Below are 18,918 nucleotides of genomic sequence, written 5' to 3' on the forward strand. Positions count from 1 at the left end.
TCTTATAGCAATTACCCCTCAGGTACACACAGGTCAGCATAGTTTTCTGTGAACTTTGTTTTCTGTGAAGGGTGTTGTAAAGCAGAAATCAGCTGTCATAAAATTTGCCAAGCAGCAGGGGGAGCAAAAGAAACCAGAGCCTGTCTGCAGGAAAACTGTAACTTCACATCGACCCCTGGAAATAAAAGTTTTCTACAGATTTAAGTCTACCCCTGCCTTCCCCAACTGTTTTTATAATTCAGAGTGACGAAGCACATCATTCTTCAGAAATAAAGCTAGGTCCAGCAGCTGCAAAATCCACCAGTCCTCTGACAGCATTAAGATGATGACACCTGTACTTCCCCACCAACTGCTGCTGAAAATGCTTGGGTGGTATTTTTCATGCAGCGTTGGGTCACTACAGACTTTAAGATAGTCGTTGTATTGGCTTGTTGAATCCTAATGTAGTTTTTACAGAATACAGAATAATTTACCAGGCATAGCAATGCTTTAAGAAAGCTTGAACAAACCAAAGCTGGCAGATTCCTAGGCTCTCTGAATATTTTTTGACACAACTTAGCCATTTTCTTCTGTCCTAAATTTTCTGCAGCACTTGCTGCTTCCTATCATGATTACAATGCTTGAGCAGAAACATGCTGCAGAAACAATTTTTGACCCTTCCTTTTCTGCTTGCTCCAGCCATTCATGCAGAATAGACTCTTTGTGTGAAACCTGAACAATCATGAAGAAGACATCAGTCTCCACTTCACTGAACCAAACAGAAATCCTTTGTTGCAGAACAAAAGCTCTCTGCGGTACCACGGATGGGACAAGGCCCTTGGCTTGCTCGTGAGGATTTTATAAAGTCAGCTTCTGGTGGTCCAACGTCTTCCTGAACAGGCAGGAATGCTTCTGTTCATGTCTGAAATGATCTTTACTGAAGCAGGAACTAAACCTCACTGAAAAGGTAAAAACCTTAAGTGATTGTCAGCCAATATGTCATTTCCAAATTGTTATATTTGTGTCAGCAGCCTGAAGATAAAAAAAAACATCTGGGAGTTCAAAGATCAAAATTAAAAGTAGTGAAAACAAACTAATTCACTGGATGGATGGCATTATTCTGAAAGCTGTCCTTGGCATGCATATAATGGTTGAGAGTAAAGTAAAAAGAATGTGGATTTTGTCTTAAAATTTAAGGTTTTTTTTGTTGTTTTGTTTTTTAGTGTAAAGATCCTAGATAGGATGTGTGATATCTCCTCAATATAATGAGGCTGTAATTAAGCCATTGATGAAATAAGGCAGGGGAGTGTGGGGGAAATCTGTTCCCGTTTTTTATTGCCTTTCTTTGTATACTCATCAGAGATAATGACAATGAACCCAGTCACCCAGCGAATTTCAGATACTGGCACTGTCAGCAGCTGGGGTTATGTCCTCTGGGAGGGACCTGGTTCTTACTGTGACATTTCTTCCTGCGGATTTTACTGCCTCAGTTCTATTATGCCATGACTTGTAGTAAAGCCCAGTTGCAACCTTTGATAAAAAAGCAATGCAGAGACGTAAGATGAAGACAACCAATAGAAGATAGGAAAAAATGAATGAACTTTGATGAACTTTGAACAAAGTGGCCTCTGCAATGGCTTAAACTTTTGGCTGCTTTTTATCACACTGGAAGTTGCAGGTGGCAGCAAAACATGATTCTGATGTACATTTCCCTTCATTCATCTTTAAGCTTGGGAGCAATAACTAAGTGGAAATTTTAATAATACTGTAGAGTACTTTGATTCTACAGAAAATGTAATATTTCTTCAAGCCAATCACTAACCATGACTAAGCCCTGGTTTGTTACAAGAAGGCACTCCTGAAAGCAAGCAATAAAACGGGAACAACTATCCAGAATGGCGAATAACACTGCAGTGGCTATTTAGCACTATAATAGTGGCAATTAATTATTCTCCCAAGCAGACAAGAAGATATTTGGGGAAAATCTGTTAAGGACAGTTATAAGCATGACCTTGGACAGCGGAGGATGAACTACTGCTTTGATCTGGACAAACTGGACAATGTACTACGAAGTACAATTACTATGAATTTCGTGCAAGATGAATGAGGATAAGAAATACGAAACTATGATTTGATAGCATGATGCATTGAAAAAAGTCAATTCTTCAAACTATCTACAGTCAGCTTCTACAGAGTAATTTGTGCCGTGCAATGTTATAATTTGGGTCAAGCATAGCAGACACTGATAATCTCTCAGATTTTACTGCCTGAATGAAAGAAATCAACACAGTGACTCCTGTCTTCCATGGTACGGCTAACCTGTTTCTTCTAGTAAGACAGAAACTACACAGTAGTCAACCCCTAATGATAGAAGAAATTAATAAGGTTTGTAACTGGGTGTCTCATTCCATTCCATTTTTGCAGGAAGGATGTAGAGTATCTGAAAGGCCAAGCAAGTTTAACTACTGCATTTTCTTTTCAGATCTGGTGCTACTCCCTCAATCATGACTCATAAATTCATGAAAAAATGAGGCTTTGTTAACTTCAGTCAACTTGGAAGTACTTGTTCAGCTGCTGGGCTCTCTTGCACCTTCACTGCACAAAGACTACATCTTTGGCTCTCTCTTTAGCATTAAATATCTTCATATCTTCCTTCCCTCCACCTTTCCCAATTCCTCATTTGGCCCTAGTGGGCTATCTTCTGAATGTCTAACATCAGTTATCTACACAAGAGTGGAGATGGGCAAGTGGGAAGGTTTCAACACTGCATACAGGTTAGGAGTAAAGCACTAAAAAGGAAGAATGCCTAAAATAAGGACCTCAGCAACCATGGCTTTGTTCTGAAAATGCTTTCTTCAGGTTGTGAACTGAAAAAACAGCATTAGGAGCCTGGAATATATCTAACTATTAAAATGATGGAAGTTGCAATAACTGGGCAATTTTCTCTGGTAGTAACCCTCTGCCAAACACAGAGGAAAACTGTGGCGTAAGCCTCAAGGAAATAGAAACAGTAGCCCCTGCACCCCTTTCACAGCACCTGATTCACTTGAAACCACAGGGATGAGGCATCAGATACTTGGCTGAAGGACTTTTGTGTGAGAAGGATGAAGGAATGGAGTAGGAGCCTGACAGTCTTTTGCATTGGTCAGAATTTGCAAATCACTTTGCTCTACTCTGGGTTGATCTTTACCAAACCTAATCAATTATGTACATGGAAACTTCCTCACTCTGCAAAAATGCATGAAGATGAGGGCATAAATTCCAGCATTTCTGTTTCTTCTTGGTATCTGACAGTCTAATACAGATTTCACAAAAAGAGTGGTAACTGAATTTATTTTCTTTAGGAAAGGGAAAAAAACACTTTTTTTTTTTGAAAGTACGTTCCACATACACTGCTTGTAGAAAATACTATTTTAAAATACTTCTTTGCACACTCTCTGGCTACAGTGATGATGCCTGAGGCAGCTAAAAATTAAAGCTAATCTCCTGAGAGGTCCTGAATGCAATTTACTGTCTTTCAGCCTTGAAATAAGACCTTTCAGGTGTTTGGTCTTCAAAGCTGAAAGAAAGCAAAGTTCGTAATGCTTTTGTGGGTATCGTGACTCATTAAATGCATTCACAATGGCTAAATGTCAGTCTGTGCGGGATTCCAGACATCAAGCCCCAAGAGATGCATACTGCAGGGAACTGCAGTGCAGTTGTATTGAACTACAGAGTCATAGAATCATAGAATATCCTGAGTTGGAAGGGACCCATAAGGATCATCAAGTCCAACTCCTGGCACCACACAGGTCTACCCAAAAATTCAGACCATGTGACTAAGTGCACAGTTCAAACGCTTCTTAAACTCCAACAGGCTTGATGCAGTGACTGCTTCCCTGAGGAGCCTGTTCCAGTGCGCGACCACCCTCTCAGTGAAGAACCTTTTCCTGATATCCAGCCTGAACCTCCCCTGCCTCAGCTTGACACCATTCCCTTGGGTCCTATCACTGGTGATTAAGGAGAATAGATCAGCGCCTGCCCCTCCACTCCCCCTCGTGAGGAAGCTGTAGGCCACAATGAGGTCTCCCCTCAGCCTCCTCTCTTCCAGGCTGAACAGGCCAAGTGACCTCAGCCGCTCCTTGTACGTCTTCCCTTCCAGGCCCGTCACCATCTTTGTAGCCCTTCCCTGGACACTCTCCAACAGTTTTATGTCCTTTTTGTACTGTGGTGCCCAGAACTGCACACAGCAGTTCTCCAACTATGGACACTCCTCTTCTGCCTCCACAAGGTTTCATGAGTAAAACTTTTACATGTTCCTTGGTGTTTCTTGATATGCAAGATAAATCTTGCATTGATAAATCACGTTACCAGTAACACAAGCTAAGGATGCCTAGTAAGACATCAGTCAGTCTCGCTGCAGAGACACAAACAGCTTTAATTCCTGTCCTTTACCAACAACTGCTTTATGCTTCACAGTTTAGCAGGAAAACGTAGCTGGAAATGTCAAATACACCTGTTTCTTACATATACAAGAACCCTACTCTGTATAATTCATAATGTGAAAAATAAAAGGTAAAAGCAGAAAGTGATATGAAATATTTATTAAACTACAGACTGAAAATTTGAGAAAACTGAGAATCAGGTAATTCTTGGTGCACCTCACAGGAAAAGATCAGCTGCAGGACTGATGCCTGGGAATTCAACTGGAAATTAAACATCTATTAATAAAAAAAATCTGGTAAATGCAAAGCATCAGAGTGGGAACTTGTCAATAAGGCAATACTACTGCAGTGATATACTGAGTTGCTATGAGCCCACTGAGTTCACCCACATGGGCTCCAATTTTATCTGTCAGTGCCTACGTTTTAGTGGCTGGTGAAGTCTTGCTGATCAAGGACAGTGGAGTCAGCAGATGGCATCCACTTGGCACTCCACAGTTCCTAGATCAGCAAAACCATATCCAAAGAAGAGGACAAAAAGTTGGGCATATGGAGTTTCCTTTTAGACAAGACAAGGCTTCTCAGCCTGAATGAAACATGGCTGCTTCTCTTCCACAGCAATTGGTTCCAAATCTTTCAGAATTAAGAGAGAAGCAGAAAGCAGCAACTACTGAGTCCTGTATTCTATACTTTAATTCTTTTATGTAGGAATTTATTTTTTTTGTTACACTGACTTCCTTATTCTTGATTAGGGTTTTCTTCTTGTCTCCTAGGTGCTTATTGCTTAATTATGATAACGAAGCAGATGATGACTGGAGATTAGTCAAATGATGGGACAGTCCACAATAAACTGTCATCAAATGGCACAGAGAATTTCTTTCTCCCCTCTTCAGAGCTGAAACTGCATTATCCCATCATAGGAACCCAGCAAAAGAAATCCTGTGGAGCCCTTTCTGCTGTTTTAAGGGGTCTCTCTATTGGATCTTGCAATATCAGTTAAAGACCCTGCGGTCCCCAGAGATCTGTCCCATTTTTCTGTTCATGGGCAGGGTGGAAATAAGAGATGCACAGGCAAACATGTTAAATGTTGCATTTTAAAACCTCTGATACCTATGTCATAATGTCATAATATTTATACTTATAATTGTATATAACTACAATTCTACATATAATTATATTGTATAATTGTATATAACTACATTCTACATGTAATTATATACGCGAAATACGTATTTATAATTATATGCACTATATGTTACATTATATATAAAATAAAGAGAAGTACCAGCTGGTGGCAGTTTATGCTGCTATGCTACCAGTTGTGAGCACTAGAGAGCTGACACAATGCCTGCTTGCTGCTCTTCCTAAGGGGCTCCTAACTTCCAGCAAATGAAAGAAATAGACAGTTGCCAATAGTAACTCCTTAAATTATAGATGTTGATCAGCAAGAGCCCTTAGAAATCAGTAAGCATTTTTCCCCTGTTAAAAGACTAATCTCAGATATGAATCTAAATATTACATTCTTTTTACAGAAATAATGAAATATTTTATTCTAGAATACAAAAAAGGTGGCCTAGTATATGATGTAGAATGTAATATTGAAAGTATTACATTTTAAAGCTATTATTAGACTCCTCAAGTACGAACAAACCTGGCTGTTCAAACAAAAGGTGACATCTTGACATATGTTGATACACACATCTTCAGCTCTCAGGCCCAAGCATATGAGCCAGTGAACTGACCAGCCGTTTGCTCCTAAGTATACTAAATTTAAACTTCCACAACAATTTAAATCTAACGCAAGTTACCTATCATCTGAATTTGGTTGTCATGACTCAACTGCTGCATATCAATTTGTACACCTCAAGTGTCTGAGCCTTCATGTTAGTTGAAACTTCATGGCAATTTTTTCCAAAATAAAAAATGGATTTAATAGTTTTACTAGTTTGTGATTTATAACAAGTAAATCTGAAGCGTGTAAGCTTTGCATAAAACACAATACATATATGAGTGTAAATTTGAAAACTTTCTCCCTCCTCTATCTTTTAGCCTCCTAGAACAGAATGGAATGAAGAACCAAAGGTCAAGCTTAAACATCTGAATTGTGTTTCTTAAGTGGTGCCTTCTAATTAACCATACTACAGAGTTTTTACGCAATTAGCTTCTCCCCTTACTCAGCCTGGTTATTCATGAAAACTACTGCTTTCCCTGTTTGTCCCTGTCTGCGTCCATATAAAAAAATTCAAAGCAGCACTGACATAATTTTTACAATAGCACTGGTGCTATTATACTTAAAGCTGTAAAGAGCTTTGAGCTGTTTCTAATAAATGTTAAAACAGGAATACTGCTCAGCTCTCCTGCTGTGCATTAACTTGGTGACAGACAGATGAACATGGCATGGTGTGCACAGCATGCCACCCTTGGCACCTTAAGCCTGTAATATTGGTAAGGAAAACACTGTGGTAAAAAAACATAAAGTGCTCAAGAATGTAAAGATAAAACTGGCAATATGTCTTGCTTACACCTTAGTTAATAGGAACCATGCAGCTGCCATACAGGAACTATACTGCTGCTATTCTGAGAAAAACCCTTGCTGAAGACTAGTCCATTTGCTGTTACTATCGCTGCGTAAGTCAGGGTTGCTTTAAATAGCTCACTTGTCACACAGCCTGCCCCCTCTACACACATCTCACAAGGGAATGCTCTCTCCGACAGAGCAAAGCTTTACTGCAATGGAGAAGTGCAGTAATTTACCACTTGGAAAAAATATCTGGGGATTTCTGCACTGTACTGAGGCTGACACATCCCACAACTGAAGGATGTGTGGTACAAATGCACCAGTGTCCATTCTCAGGGGTCCGTGTCTTCACTTAGTTTACAATTCTACAGTGACCTCAGAGCTAATGTCTAGGGTCATCTAAATAGGTCAATCACTGAATCAAAATGTTCAGCTCTTCAACAGTCTTATCTAGCAATGGCAATAAAACTGGTGTTTGGAGCAATAGCTCATATATAGAAAGAGGTATTTTTGCCTGAAGTGTCTTATGACAATGAAATAATAAATAATGGCAAGTGGTGAGTAAATTATGAAGCATATCTTATCTTCTAAAATAAGAACCAGCCAGTTAACTGTATGAGCAAAATTCTTCAGCTGAGTCCCTCCCCTCTGCTATATAAATTTTACATTCGATTACATAGCTGCACAAAATGTGACTGTTGGAAGGAGTCACTGCTTGCTTACAACCAAAACCACATCAATATGACTAATCGTATCAGCTTTCTTACATATTGGAAGTCTAATTACTTCTATTTCCAGCCTTTAAATAAAACGGCTTATCTAGACTTTTTTCACTAAGCAATACAGCTATTTTCCATTTTTTTGAAAAAGCACTTTTAATACCAGACTGACGCTTTGAAATCACAAGGCAGTACATATGATCACACTCAGCAGAACACATTTGCACACTGCCCAGCCAGCTTGGGAAGGCTCTAGTGCAGCCTTTCATATCCTATGAAGATTTAATAAAACAACAACAAAGTTCTGTTTCTTAACAGAACTATGCGTTTTGTTTTTTTTTTTTCTTTCTAGACAAATATTGTCACCATCAAGGGTCATATAATGCATCTGCTGTAGTAAGTTTGGAGTACGTCTTGTGTAAGCATGACTGATCTTTGGAAAAAGATAGGACATCTTTCTTCCAAGTCTACAAAATAGCAGGTCTTCAATGACTGGGAGGTTTCCCAAGGTTTTTTACACTGCATGACTGCTGCTCATATTAAAAGTTTGATTACTATCCTTTTATCTATTCATCTTCTGGAATCCTTCCATAGACCATCCACTGAAGAAAGGATTCATATGACAAGTCTAAGTATCAGTCTTGTTTTCATCTCTTGGCCAGCCTGGACGCCTGTTTCCCACTTTCCCTCTCATCCTGAAGAACAGGATGTTACTAACAGTGATGCCACTAGTCTGACTGCTGTCCATTGCAATAGAGCCTCTCCAGGAAAACACAGTAATCACTGATGGTCATGAGAGCTCAGCTACAGTGGTCATCTGATCTAGCTGTAACAGAAAGAAATTTGAAGTCCAGTTCCTTACAACCTATGGCACATAACCAACTTCATACATACTTCATACCAACTTCCACAGAGCTTGTGTGATGAAGCGTTTCTATGATTCTATGATGCAACTCCCGGCCCTTGAGCCAGAGTCTTTAGAGCTCCTGTGTCTACTTTTCCCCTCTGTCCACTGACAAGCAATCCTAAGAATCTGTCACTAGTGTGCAAAAATAGAGACAGGACAGAAAAGGCTAGGGACCTCAACAGCACTTCTGGAATTTCAGTGCAGATGAATCTTTCAGGATAAGCTTATGAAAGAACCACCCTTGAGAGTAACATGGAGAGCTTTTGAAAAAAATATCCTGTAAAGTTATACAAAAGCCTAAAAGTTGTGATTAAAAATTATTCTGCACAGAGTGGTGCTGGTAATGTGAGAAGCTCATGATCTACCAGAACTCACGTATGTTAAGCGCCCATAAGGGCTAAAAAAACAATCAGTTCAGACAAGGTTTTAAGATTGAAGTAGTATTCTCAGAAAAAAAAAATATAAAGAGGAAAGCTTTCCCCTTTGTGATCTCTGGAACACTAACAGACTTCAAGCAAGGCTCCAGCTATAGAGAACATAACCTTGGCCTGGTCCACCAACAAGAGAAAACCTCAAGGTGTGTGATGGGAGATGACACAATAGCTCCAGGAAATCTCCAGACAATGGCCAGTTCAGTGGAGACATATGCCTGTGTCCATCACATGCTGTAGGAAATGCAAGTTAGAGCCAGAGCTATTGCTTTCTAAGCTAGGTAAAAAAGAGTCAAACTTAACTCTAGGAAATAGACAGAAGAGCTGCCACATTGGCTCATGCAATCCTGTGTTTGATGGTGGCCAGCTGTAGCTGGTTGGGGAAAAATATCGAAAGTAAAGGACAGAAGAAATCTCCTAACTCAGCTACTGATGGATTGAGTTGCCTCATTTCAACTATGAAATAAGACAGGGCACCGAGGGCACTGCCTGCCAGTCCCATCTGAACCTGCCCAGGCCCAGGCTCCCACAGCAGCCCCAGGGCCACCAGCCCCTGCTCTGGCGAGGCTGCAGCAGGGTCGGGATGCAACTCTCCACAGCCCTGCCCTGCCTGGCTATGACCCCAGCCCAGCTGGGCCCACTCGCGGGCCTACGAGCTCACAGCCTGGCCTCAGCCTAGTCCCAGCCCCAGGGAGGTGCCCCATGCCCAAGGCTGCAGCTGTCCCAGTGCCCCCAGTGCCCTAGTCCTGGTGTAGCACTGGGCTACCCAGGGAGACCCTGATGTCCCTGACATCCTAGCCCCCATGGTGCCCTGACAGGAAACAGTTCAGTACTTCCTAGGACACCATGCACAGATCTGAAATCTGCTATAGACTGTCATGGACAGAGGTCCACAAGTCCAAGCAAAGAGGGAACGTGATGGCTTGACTAGATCCCAGTACTAATGTAAATCTATCCTAAGTAGAAAGAAGTTGCATTACCATGGTTATCATCTACTCCATTATTTACTGTTATACTCACTCATGCACCCTGTGTGGTTTTTCTTCCACAACTACCTGTTTGTTGCTAGACTTGTGCAGAAAACATTTTCTTAAAGAAGATGTACTATGTGAATGTGCACAAGCTGATCATTTGGAAATGCTGCAGATTCAGCAAAATGTCATCCTTAGGCCTAAACGCAACCCAGGCTTGTGACCCACACGTAATTGTATCTGTATTACTTCTCGTTTAACATGAAAAAACATCCCTCCAATCCTCCTTCAGAGCAACACTCAATAGTTGTCTCATGTGATTTTCCTTCCTCTCAAATTCCACAGCAATCTCCAACAAACTGGCAGCAGGCGCTGATTTCAGCTGGCACTCTCACAGCATATGCAGTAATTCAGCATTCTGCTGTACCTGTGCCCAACTACAGACTTCATAGATGAATTAAAAAAAAAAAACACAACACAAAAAACCAAGCCTCTGATTTCCTACCTCTAATTCTGCACATACACGGGTACATAGCACCTGACAGACTCTATTCATAGGATACCATAGTTTAATCTATATGACCCAAATTGGATAGATTAAAAAAAAAACAAAACTATGATACTATCGTAACTTTAAAATGTTTGGTTATTTTCAACCTGCTTGTTATAAAGCAATGAAAATGGAATGGAAGGTTTAAAGGAGGACTAAAATGAAAAGGATGATAAATATTCCCCATAGTATACAGGCCTTGAGTTATGGCTATAGAATCAATTTACTTTTACACTTTTTTTAATGTTAGAGTAGGTACTTCTAACTGAAATATCAGAATTGATCTATCTGGATGGAGTATAATCACCCACGCAAACCCAGCAGACTACAGAATTCAGACATCAGTTCTTGCAATTCTTTCCAGCTTCGATATGACTTTAGATACTTTTGTCAGAGTAAGCACTGTCTCTGAGATTGCCCTTGTTAGCTCATTTTGAGAATAAACAAAACCAGCTTGCACGAAAGCAGCCCTAGCATGGAAGACTAGTGCCCTGTGAGACAGCAGAGAATGGCTACAGTAGTTTCAACATATGCTGCCCTTCCCATTATTCACAGCCAATTACGTATGCCAGGGGACAGGCTTTCATCCCATTCCTCAAGAGACAAAAGCATTTTTTTCATTTTCCTGATGAGCCATTTATCAGAAGTTTTGTTCAACAGAGAAAAGGAAAAAGAAAAGCAGATCTCTATGCCTTGCACGTGGAGGCTGACTTGAAATGAAAAGTAGTGAGAGGAATTAAACAAAATAACTCTAGCACATAAGATACCTACTCTGAGTTAATGACAGCTGATTTTCTTAGTACTTGAGTACTATGATCACATACCCTCCCCCAGATAAAAGCAACAGACTTCATCAGAAAAGAAAACTCACCTTTCTTGAACTGCTAGCACTTTTATCATTAGATATAGGAGATAATTTCCTGGTTTATATGAAAGACAGACAGTTGGAACAAAGGTTTCTTACCGTTAAGGACAAAGCCATGCAAACAAAAGTGAACTTCTTTATATGTGTTGCTGTGACGGTGCTGTTGGTGTTCACCAGTTTATTGCTGGGGTTATTCTAAGGTGAGAGAAAGAGATAACAAGCATTAGTGTGGCTCCAGACTACTGGGAAGATGACAGCACCAGGGTCATTCTGTTGTATCTGACTGTCTGTGTGTATACATGTCTTTCTTTGCTTGTTTGCTTTTTAACCTAGAGCTTTCTGAGTAAATATTTTCTGCTTAAACTGATGGTAACTCCTCCTATGGTCACTGATGGCTGAGTCATCTCCCTAGTTTTCTAAGGAGTAAGTCATATTTAACAAATTCAGCTTTGAAAAAGAATCGTAACTCTTTCTAAGGAAACTCCATGTGATTTTTTTAACCTTAAAGTTCGTACCATGTTTTCACAGGAAAAATAGGATTCCACTCCCTTTTACCACAGAGTGGTACCAAATCCATATGCACATGTAAACACCCTTACTGATCCAATTAGCCAAGCAGGTAATATAAACAAAGCTCCTGAAACAGCTGGCTCTGTTAATGTAGTTTAATGAACAGAACATAATTAGGACTATTAGATGTTTCACCTTGAACATGGGCCCTGTACTCATGTACACGTGGCAGCAAAGTTTTACTTAAAACAACAAAAACCCTTCTCCAAATGTCTAATGTACCAAATGAAGCTGATGATTTAAAATTACCCTCAGGGAACACATTAACACAAATCAGAATGTCTATGAAAGGAGAGGAAAGGATATCAAAAGCAGGGCACCATTAGGAACCCTATAGCAATAGGGTGTTGGGTCATGTACCCGCATTTACCCCAGGGATGTTTGAGACACACTTGGCCGTGACCAAACTGGTAAGAACGGTACTATGAGATGTAGTACCACATTTATTCACCCTTAATGTAGCTCAAGTAGAACAGCAGTACCTGACACATGGTCATCTTACCTTACTGAAGTTACTTGTAAGAGAAATAGGAACTTGCACAAACACATCTTGGGAATGGACAAAATGAACCTAAGCTCTGTGAATGGTACACTATTTCATACACATTTGAGTAGTTGATGGAACTTTGAAATGTAAAGCTATTGTGGTGATCAGTGCAGTGATGGCACATTGACAGCCTTACTGTCTCAACTAAAAACCTGCTTGGAAGCTTCGGTGCATGAAAATCCTTGACCTTTGCATAGAGGCAAGCCGACCTAGTAGGAAGCTACTTCCAAGTCTGCCCTTTTTGGGAACAAGTTATGAAAACTTTCTGTAAACATTTTTTATTACTATATCATTATTTCTTGTGTTTCTGAAGAAATACTTTCTTACTGTTAGCTTTTATGTAAATGAGGATGGGCCTTGCTTACTTCACTCATCAAGGTTTAAACTGCTGCATGGCTCAACTTTCTCATAAGGCTAAAATGACAGGAAAAAAGGCACATCTCAATCCAAACATGTAAAAAGGCTGTGATGAAGGAGAGCTCTCATTTGTTTCTATCTCGCTGCTTCTAATGCTGTCCTTGTTCAGCTCTGCCCTTCGCCCTAACTCTTGACCACATACTCTTTATTCCCATCTCTTGCATACTGCTTAGTTCTTGAAACAAAACACCATGCAGATTATAGAGTAAAGAAGTATCCATTCCCATCTATTCATCAGCTGAATAGCATTCACAAGTCCTCTCATAGTCAGTCAACTGTTCACTCTGAAACAAGTAGCACAGTCCTTTAAGAATAATGGCATTATCACTACATAAAACAGCAAACAGAGTGCAGAACTAGAGCATTCCTGTTTCATTTTAGCAAATCAGTAGTACCACTAAACTGAGGGCAACTACCAGGCCATGAGGTTGCTCTGGACACAGAGTTGCATAAAACACTGAAGCATGACTCGGGATCTCTCGTACAAATGTGATCTCTTACAAATGTGAATATAAATGTGAATTTCCCTTTGAAGACAAGAATCTGACTTGTCCAGTGTAGGCACTGAAGAGGGGCATACTTTCTGAATCCCAAATCCCATCAGTATGTTAAGGCAATTCAGTGTGCCTCTGATGGCCATCAGCATTACCAGCTTTCTAAGTGACTGACAAAAGAAAACGGAGTTCACATGCATGCAATTTGTTTCAACATCTGAGAATCAGAACTGAGGTTTTATGAAGTCTGGAAATAAAAGGAGGTTCTATCTCTGAGCAAGGCTTAGCTTAAGGAAACAAAGCTTGTGAAAGACCTAGTGACACATGAATGATGTGTGACCAGGCGTAAAACATTTCTCACAGTAATCTAGAAAAAGCACTGTTTCTGGTCTGGTATTTACTGTCTGAAAGGCATACATGACTGCCAGAAAGAGATACCCTTTATACAGTTGCTACTGCAGTTACCACATTTTATGCCAAATTCTTCTTAAAACATGCAACTAAAATCACTATTCCATACATTTTTGGCAATTAGATCATTGGCACCTATCTATGCCTTATCCTAGCCTTTTCTTCCTCACATTTATTCCTCAAGAGCAGACAAATAACGGTCTCATCCTGCCACCATCTAAGTCAGTAGTGCATTTTCTACCAGGTAAGTGAGACCTGGATTTAAGTCTATTAATTACTGTTAATTTCGCAAGGCAGTAGTTTGAAAGAGATGTGCATTTGATTGTAGCTCTTAACACATGTGGTTAGCAGCTGTGTTTCCTGTTCCAACCCATTTTTACCTTGCAGTCTATAGATTCAGCATTCTGCAGTTTCTTTTCAGCAGCATGACCTCTGAGAAGGTCTCTGTGTTGTCTTTTATCTGACATGTCAATTTAGCTGTATACAGGCAAGTTAGGAAGTTATGACTGATACGACTTTTTTTTTTTTTTTAAATTTTCCTTGGAAGTACTGTGGATTAAATCAAAACGGTCTTGCTTCAGCTAAGTATATTCCTGAGCAAGCAAGCATTATTTTTTCATTAATATTTGGAACCAGAAAGTTCAGTTGATATAACTAATTGGTAAATAAAGAGAAGGAGGGGAGATTGCATTTGACATTTGAACTAGACTATCACAGGACACCACTGTTCTTCATGCAACATACGGGCTAGCGAGTACCAATTCCAAAACAGAGCAAAACAGAGTCTAAACAAAATTAACTTTGGTCATATTTTTACTCTGCACACAGTTCAAGAAGCAGTCCTTGCATTCTTATGTAATTACATGATTTGGCAACAAAAATCTTCATAGACTTGGTCAGCTAAGTCAATACTTCTAAAATAAGAGGTTATCTGTGTTTACTGTTAGTATAAGAAACAACCTTTTGTTAAATATTAATATAAGCAAAAGAACCCAAACCCGTGTCAGAAGTAATGCAGAATCTAAAGAACAGGCTGACTCTGGAGCAAAGACATAAGCTCTTTCACTTTGTATACTTTGTGAGACCTCATTTCATTAGCTATGCAGCTATGTCACAGTAAGTGAGGATTTTTTTTAAATCCTTAAAACAATACCATCTGTCTATTCAAAAGGTAGCTTAATACCTTACAACACAGCGTTAAGGTTAAAATCATAAATTAGACAACAGCTTGAAGCCACTGAAAAATAATTCATTTAAACCAGGATTTTAAGAAAACCTTATCAATGGGACAAGGAACGATAGGTATCAAAGGCAAAAATAGAGAGAACCAAAACCACAGATGACCATTAATACAGCTCTATTTAATCTTTGGTTGTTCTATTTTTTTAAAGAATCTATTACACATGTTTACAGAGACGTGAACTATCTTTCTTCATATTTGTTTGGCAGAAATTCCTCTGGTATCACTGAAGCTTCCCTCAAATTAAAATGTTGTAACAGAGAGAAAGAGGAGGATCATGGATGTGAAACCACACTAGTGGTATTTACTACACTCCTAACATGGGCACTCACCTTGTCAAAAGCTGGGTATACTGCTCTAATTTCTGTCAGCCAGCCGTACGGCATGTGTCCCACAGGATAGGTAGCCGTCAGAATTGCCACTGCCTATGAAAAATGACAAGGAAACGCAAACTTCAAATCTTTGAACAGAACAGTTAAACTAACGCGGTATGCCATTTTCCATGAATACTGCCACATTGACCTTGATGCAATGAGAAACATGCAGGAAACTGGAAGCTCTTTGCTTTGGGACCACTGTCAGAGCAGCCATCATTCTGCTAGGCATTTGAAGCTTAGGAAATATATCATGCAATAGAGCTACATTACTCAGCTTTGCCATTTCACTGTCATGCTGATACTCTGGGATGATAGCTACCTTGAGTTGGTGTGTGCCCCTCGTTCAGCTGAATTGAACATACTGAAATATCCCTCCCACATTTCTCCCAGGTTATTTTATCTAGAGACACCTGAGCAGCAGAATGCATTATGGCTCATATTCTAAGAGCCCTTCATCATATTTCATAATCTTAATTTAGATACATTTGACTTGGTTATTTGTATGTAAAACGCCTTTAAGTAAGACTGATTCCAAAGCAGCAGGTCTCAGTGGCTGACTGATGATGGGTTTCAAACTGACTGCTGTGGGGTCGGAGGCACTTATAAGACAAATAAAAACACTCTCCCAACTTTGGTGCTAATCAACTAAGAACAAAAAACAGACAAAATCAATTCCAGATGACCATTTTGATCATGAGAAACAACTCACTATCTGCACTAGGTCCCTTTTGCACTTTCACAAGTACAGACAAGAGGTACATCAAAGACATTAAAAAGTCCATATATTCATGCAACAAGTTCATTTGCACCCTGTGCTGTTTAAAAAAACAGCATGGGAAAAAACAGTCAAATCTACAGAGTGAACTGGAATAGAGGGGGAAAGAAAGATATTCTCTCCTAATCTTCTACTGTAAATGATGTTTAATGAAACTTGAAAAAGTAATTGGTTCAAAGAAAACAAATTGGAATTTTAAAACTGTACCCTTTTTAAATGCAATTTTCCCTCCTTATTGCTCTATTTTCAGCAGAATTTCTACCTATATGAAAGCTAATGAGATTAAAATGAGGAATAAATAAAAGAAGAATATGAAACATATTGAAGTTTCATTTATTTACATGGTGAAGTCCAGTAAGACTGTGTAGATGCAGTAACCATTAAAGAAAACAATAATTCACTACCTAATTTGGTATGCTAAATTCCACTTGGATTAAATTACTGAGTTTTTAACACTGATCATTCTTCTTGTAATTTTCACCTGATTGATGGGATCCCAAAATACAACCACAAAAGCTTTTCTAAATGTCTAGAACAGAAGTATTTGACATGGGGAAAAAAACTCCCCATGAAAATCAACACCAAAAAAAATCACCATAACTGTGCTGGCAGTCTGAACAGGAGCTGTGGGAGTTGGTCAATGCAAGAGGACTTGCTGTCCTCATGAAGATGCTACACCCCAGCTCTTCAAAGGGACATCCTGGACACACTGAAATTTGCTTACAGCATTGAACAGGAGAACTATAAAACTCCTGTCTATAGTGATGTTCCAGACACTGATGTTATCCGTGTTGCCAGCACCTCCTTTTTCAGAGGCAATTAGTTCATAATTCAGGGAAAGTTGAAATGTGACAATTAATGTGAGTGTATAAAGGCCAGCAAACCACCAACTATGACATGTATCTGGAGACAGCCTAATAGCAACAAAATGCAACAGGCTAGTCATGAAGCATGATGCATCGAAAGTCAGAAATCAACAAGAAATGCACAATTGATCTCTGCTAACCTGTTCTGCCTCCCCTTGTACTGAGACTGCTACTTAACACGTAGACTAATCCCTGATTTACACATGTGAAAGTGTTAGGTTTCCTGAATTTTCTCTCCACAGTTGCTGCAGTCACTGGTAACTTTTGAGTGAGTGAAATATGTGGTATCATATATAACAAATTATTAGCATTGCTGAGAAAATATTTGTTAGACATCAGCAATTTCAATTTTCCTTTTCATTTAGTATCTTCTGGCTTTGTTTTTCAGAGAAAAAAGGTGAGAGATTTGCTAATGACTATGTGGATCTAGACCTCATCCCACTAAAACTGGCAGCAAGGGTCCCTCAGACTTCTTAAGAGAATAGGTCAGCTCCTAATGAGCATTTGGCGAAGGCTTTGCATTGCAAACAGAAGTCCTGCTACCATCAGCTGTAGGAGACCACATGCTACAGCTGAATATCCTCCAGAGAAACAAGGTGCATTGCATATCCCAGCCAAGAGACAGATGTTTTTTATGTGCTTCTTCATGTTTTCTGCCCTATTCTGTGTAATGCACTGGATTCTAAGAGCAGTATTGTTTCACATCTATTTGCATAGCCATAAATATATATGACACAGAACAGCAGCACATGGGACTACTGATGACTGTCCTAAAATCCCTGGGATTTGAACGCTCCAGCACATACCGATATGTAGAGCTTGAAATCCTGGGATGCCAGAACTGTTTGGTGAAAAAACTCTACCGGTCTTGTTAAGGATGAGATGCCTGGTAGAAATGCCCATGTTAAGACCCTGAACAATCTTCTTTTAAGGATAAAGAAATCACTAAAGAGAAATGTATTTAGGACATTTTTTTTCTTGTCAGTATGGCTGAGAAGAGAAACACAGAGGCAACTCCATGGAAATGATCGTTTGCAGTAATGGGGAGCACTGACTTTCTCACCTCTGTGGCCGAAGAACTGCCACCTAAATCCCGGGAGACAAAAAGGTTGACAATGGGCCTACTTATTCGCTGAGTTGCCAAAATTAATGCCAAAGGCCACCAGAAGCTCAGCATCTTCCTTATTGTAGCCTCTCCCTGTAACAGGAGGAAACAAACAAACAAAAAAAACAAACAAAAAATAAATGGCTTCAGAAAGAAATAAGTTGAACTGAATCAAAAGCACAGAGAAAACATTTCTGCTTTTCTCACCCACCGTCATTTTGGTACATTCATTTCAATATGCTTCAATAGCAGAAGGCTAAAATATTTCCTCCTTTTCACCTATAGAAATATTGATTCAAAATACATTTTGAAAAGTATATTTCATCTACAGTAAGACTGATTCAAAAGAAACTGTATCATGGATCTCAATAAATAATGCATAAGGTATCTGAATAACTTGTTCTGGCTACTAGACAAAGGAATGTGAAAGCCAGTGTAACATTCAAAGAAAACAAAGAGTTTTGAGACATTCTTCCCTGTGAAATAAAGTGTCCACTTAGTTCATTCTGTGTTGTCTCACAGCACCGAAAGGAGAGAGCTCAGCACTGAGATGCTAAGTAGACAGCACATCAATAGCACCTAAAGCACTGCCTCATATGCTCTGTAGCTGTAATGGTTTCCATCATGCCTGTTTAAACAAAGATGTTTTTTCCTTGCAGGATGGAGAGAGCTGGCCCTTCATTCACAGTGGTTTAATAGAGTCTTGTAACACAAAAAGCAAGTTTAAAGTTATTTAATCAAAAAAATCAGCAAAT

At 39.5% G+C, this 18,918-nt stretch overlaps 1 protein-coding gene across 1 annotated transcript in view; it reads right to left on the minus strand.

The window, feature by feature from the left end:
• Window positions 1-18,918, minus strand: part of ANKH (ANKH inorganic pyrophosphate transport regulator) — a 108,955-nt gene that overhangs the window by 18,541 nt on the left and 71,496 nt on the right. Inside the window, exons 6-8 of the mRNA XM_048072119.2 lie at window positions 18,122-18,256; window positions 15,373-15,465; window positions 11,461-11,556 (exon numbers count right to left, since the gene is read on the minus strand). Of these exons, the coding sequence (XP_047928076.2) occupies window positions 11,461-11,556; window positions 15,373-15,465; window positions 18,122-18,256 (324 nt within the window). The remainder of the gene's footprint in view (window positions 1-11,460; window positions 11,557-15,372; window positions 15,466-18,121; window positions 18,257-18,918) is intronic.

Source organism: Anser cygnoides, chromosome 2 (genome assembly GCF_040182565.1).
Source record: "Anser cygnoides isolate HZ-2024a breed goose chromosome 2, Taihu_goose_T2T_genome, whole genome shotgun sequence".
NCBI classification, from domain to species: domain Eukaryota; kingdom Metazoa; phylum Chordata; class Aves; order Anseriformes; family Anatidae; genus Anser; species Anser cygnoides.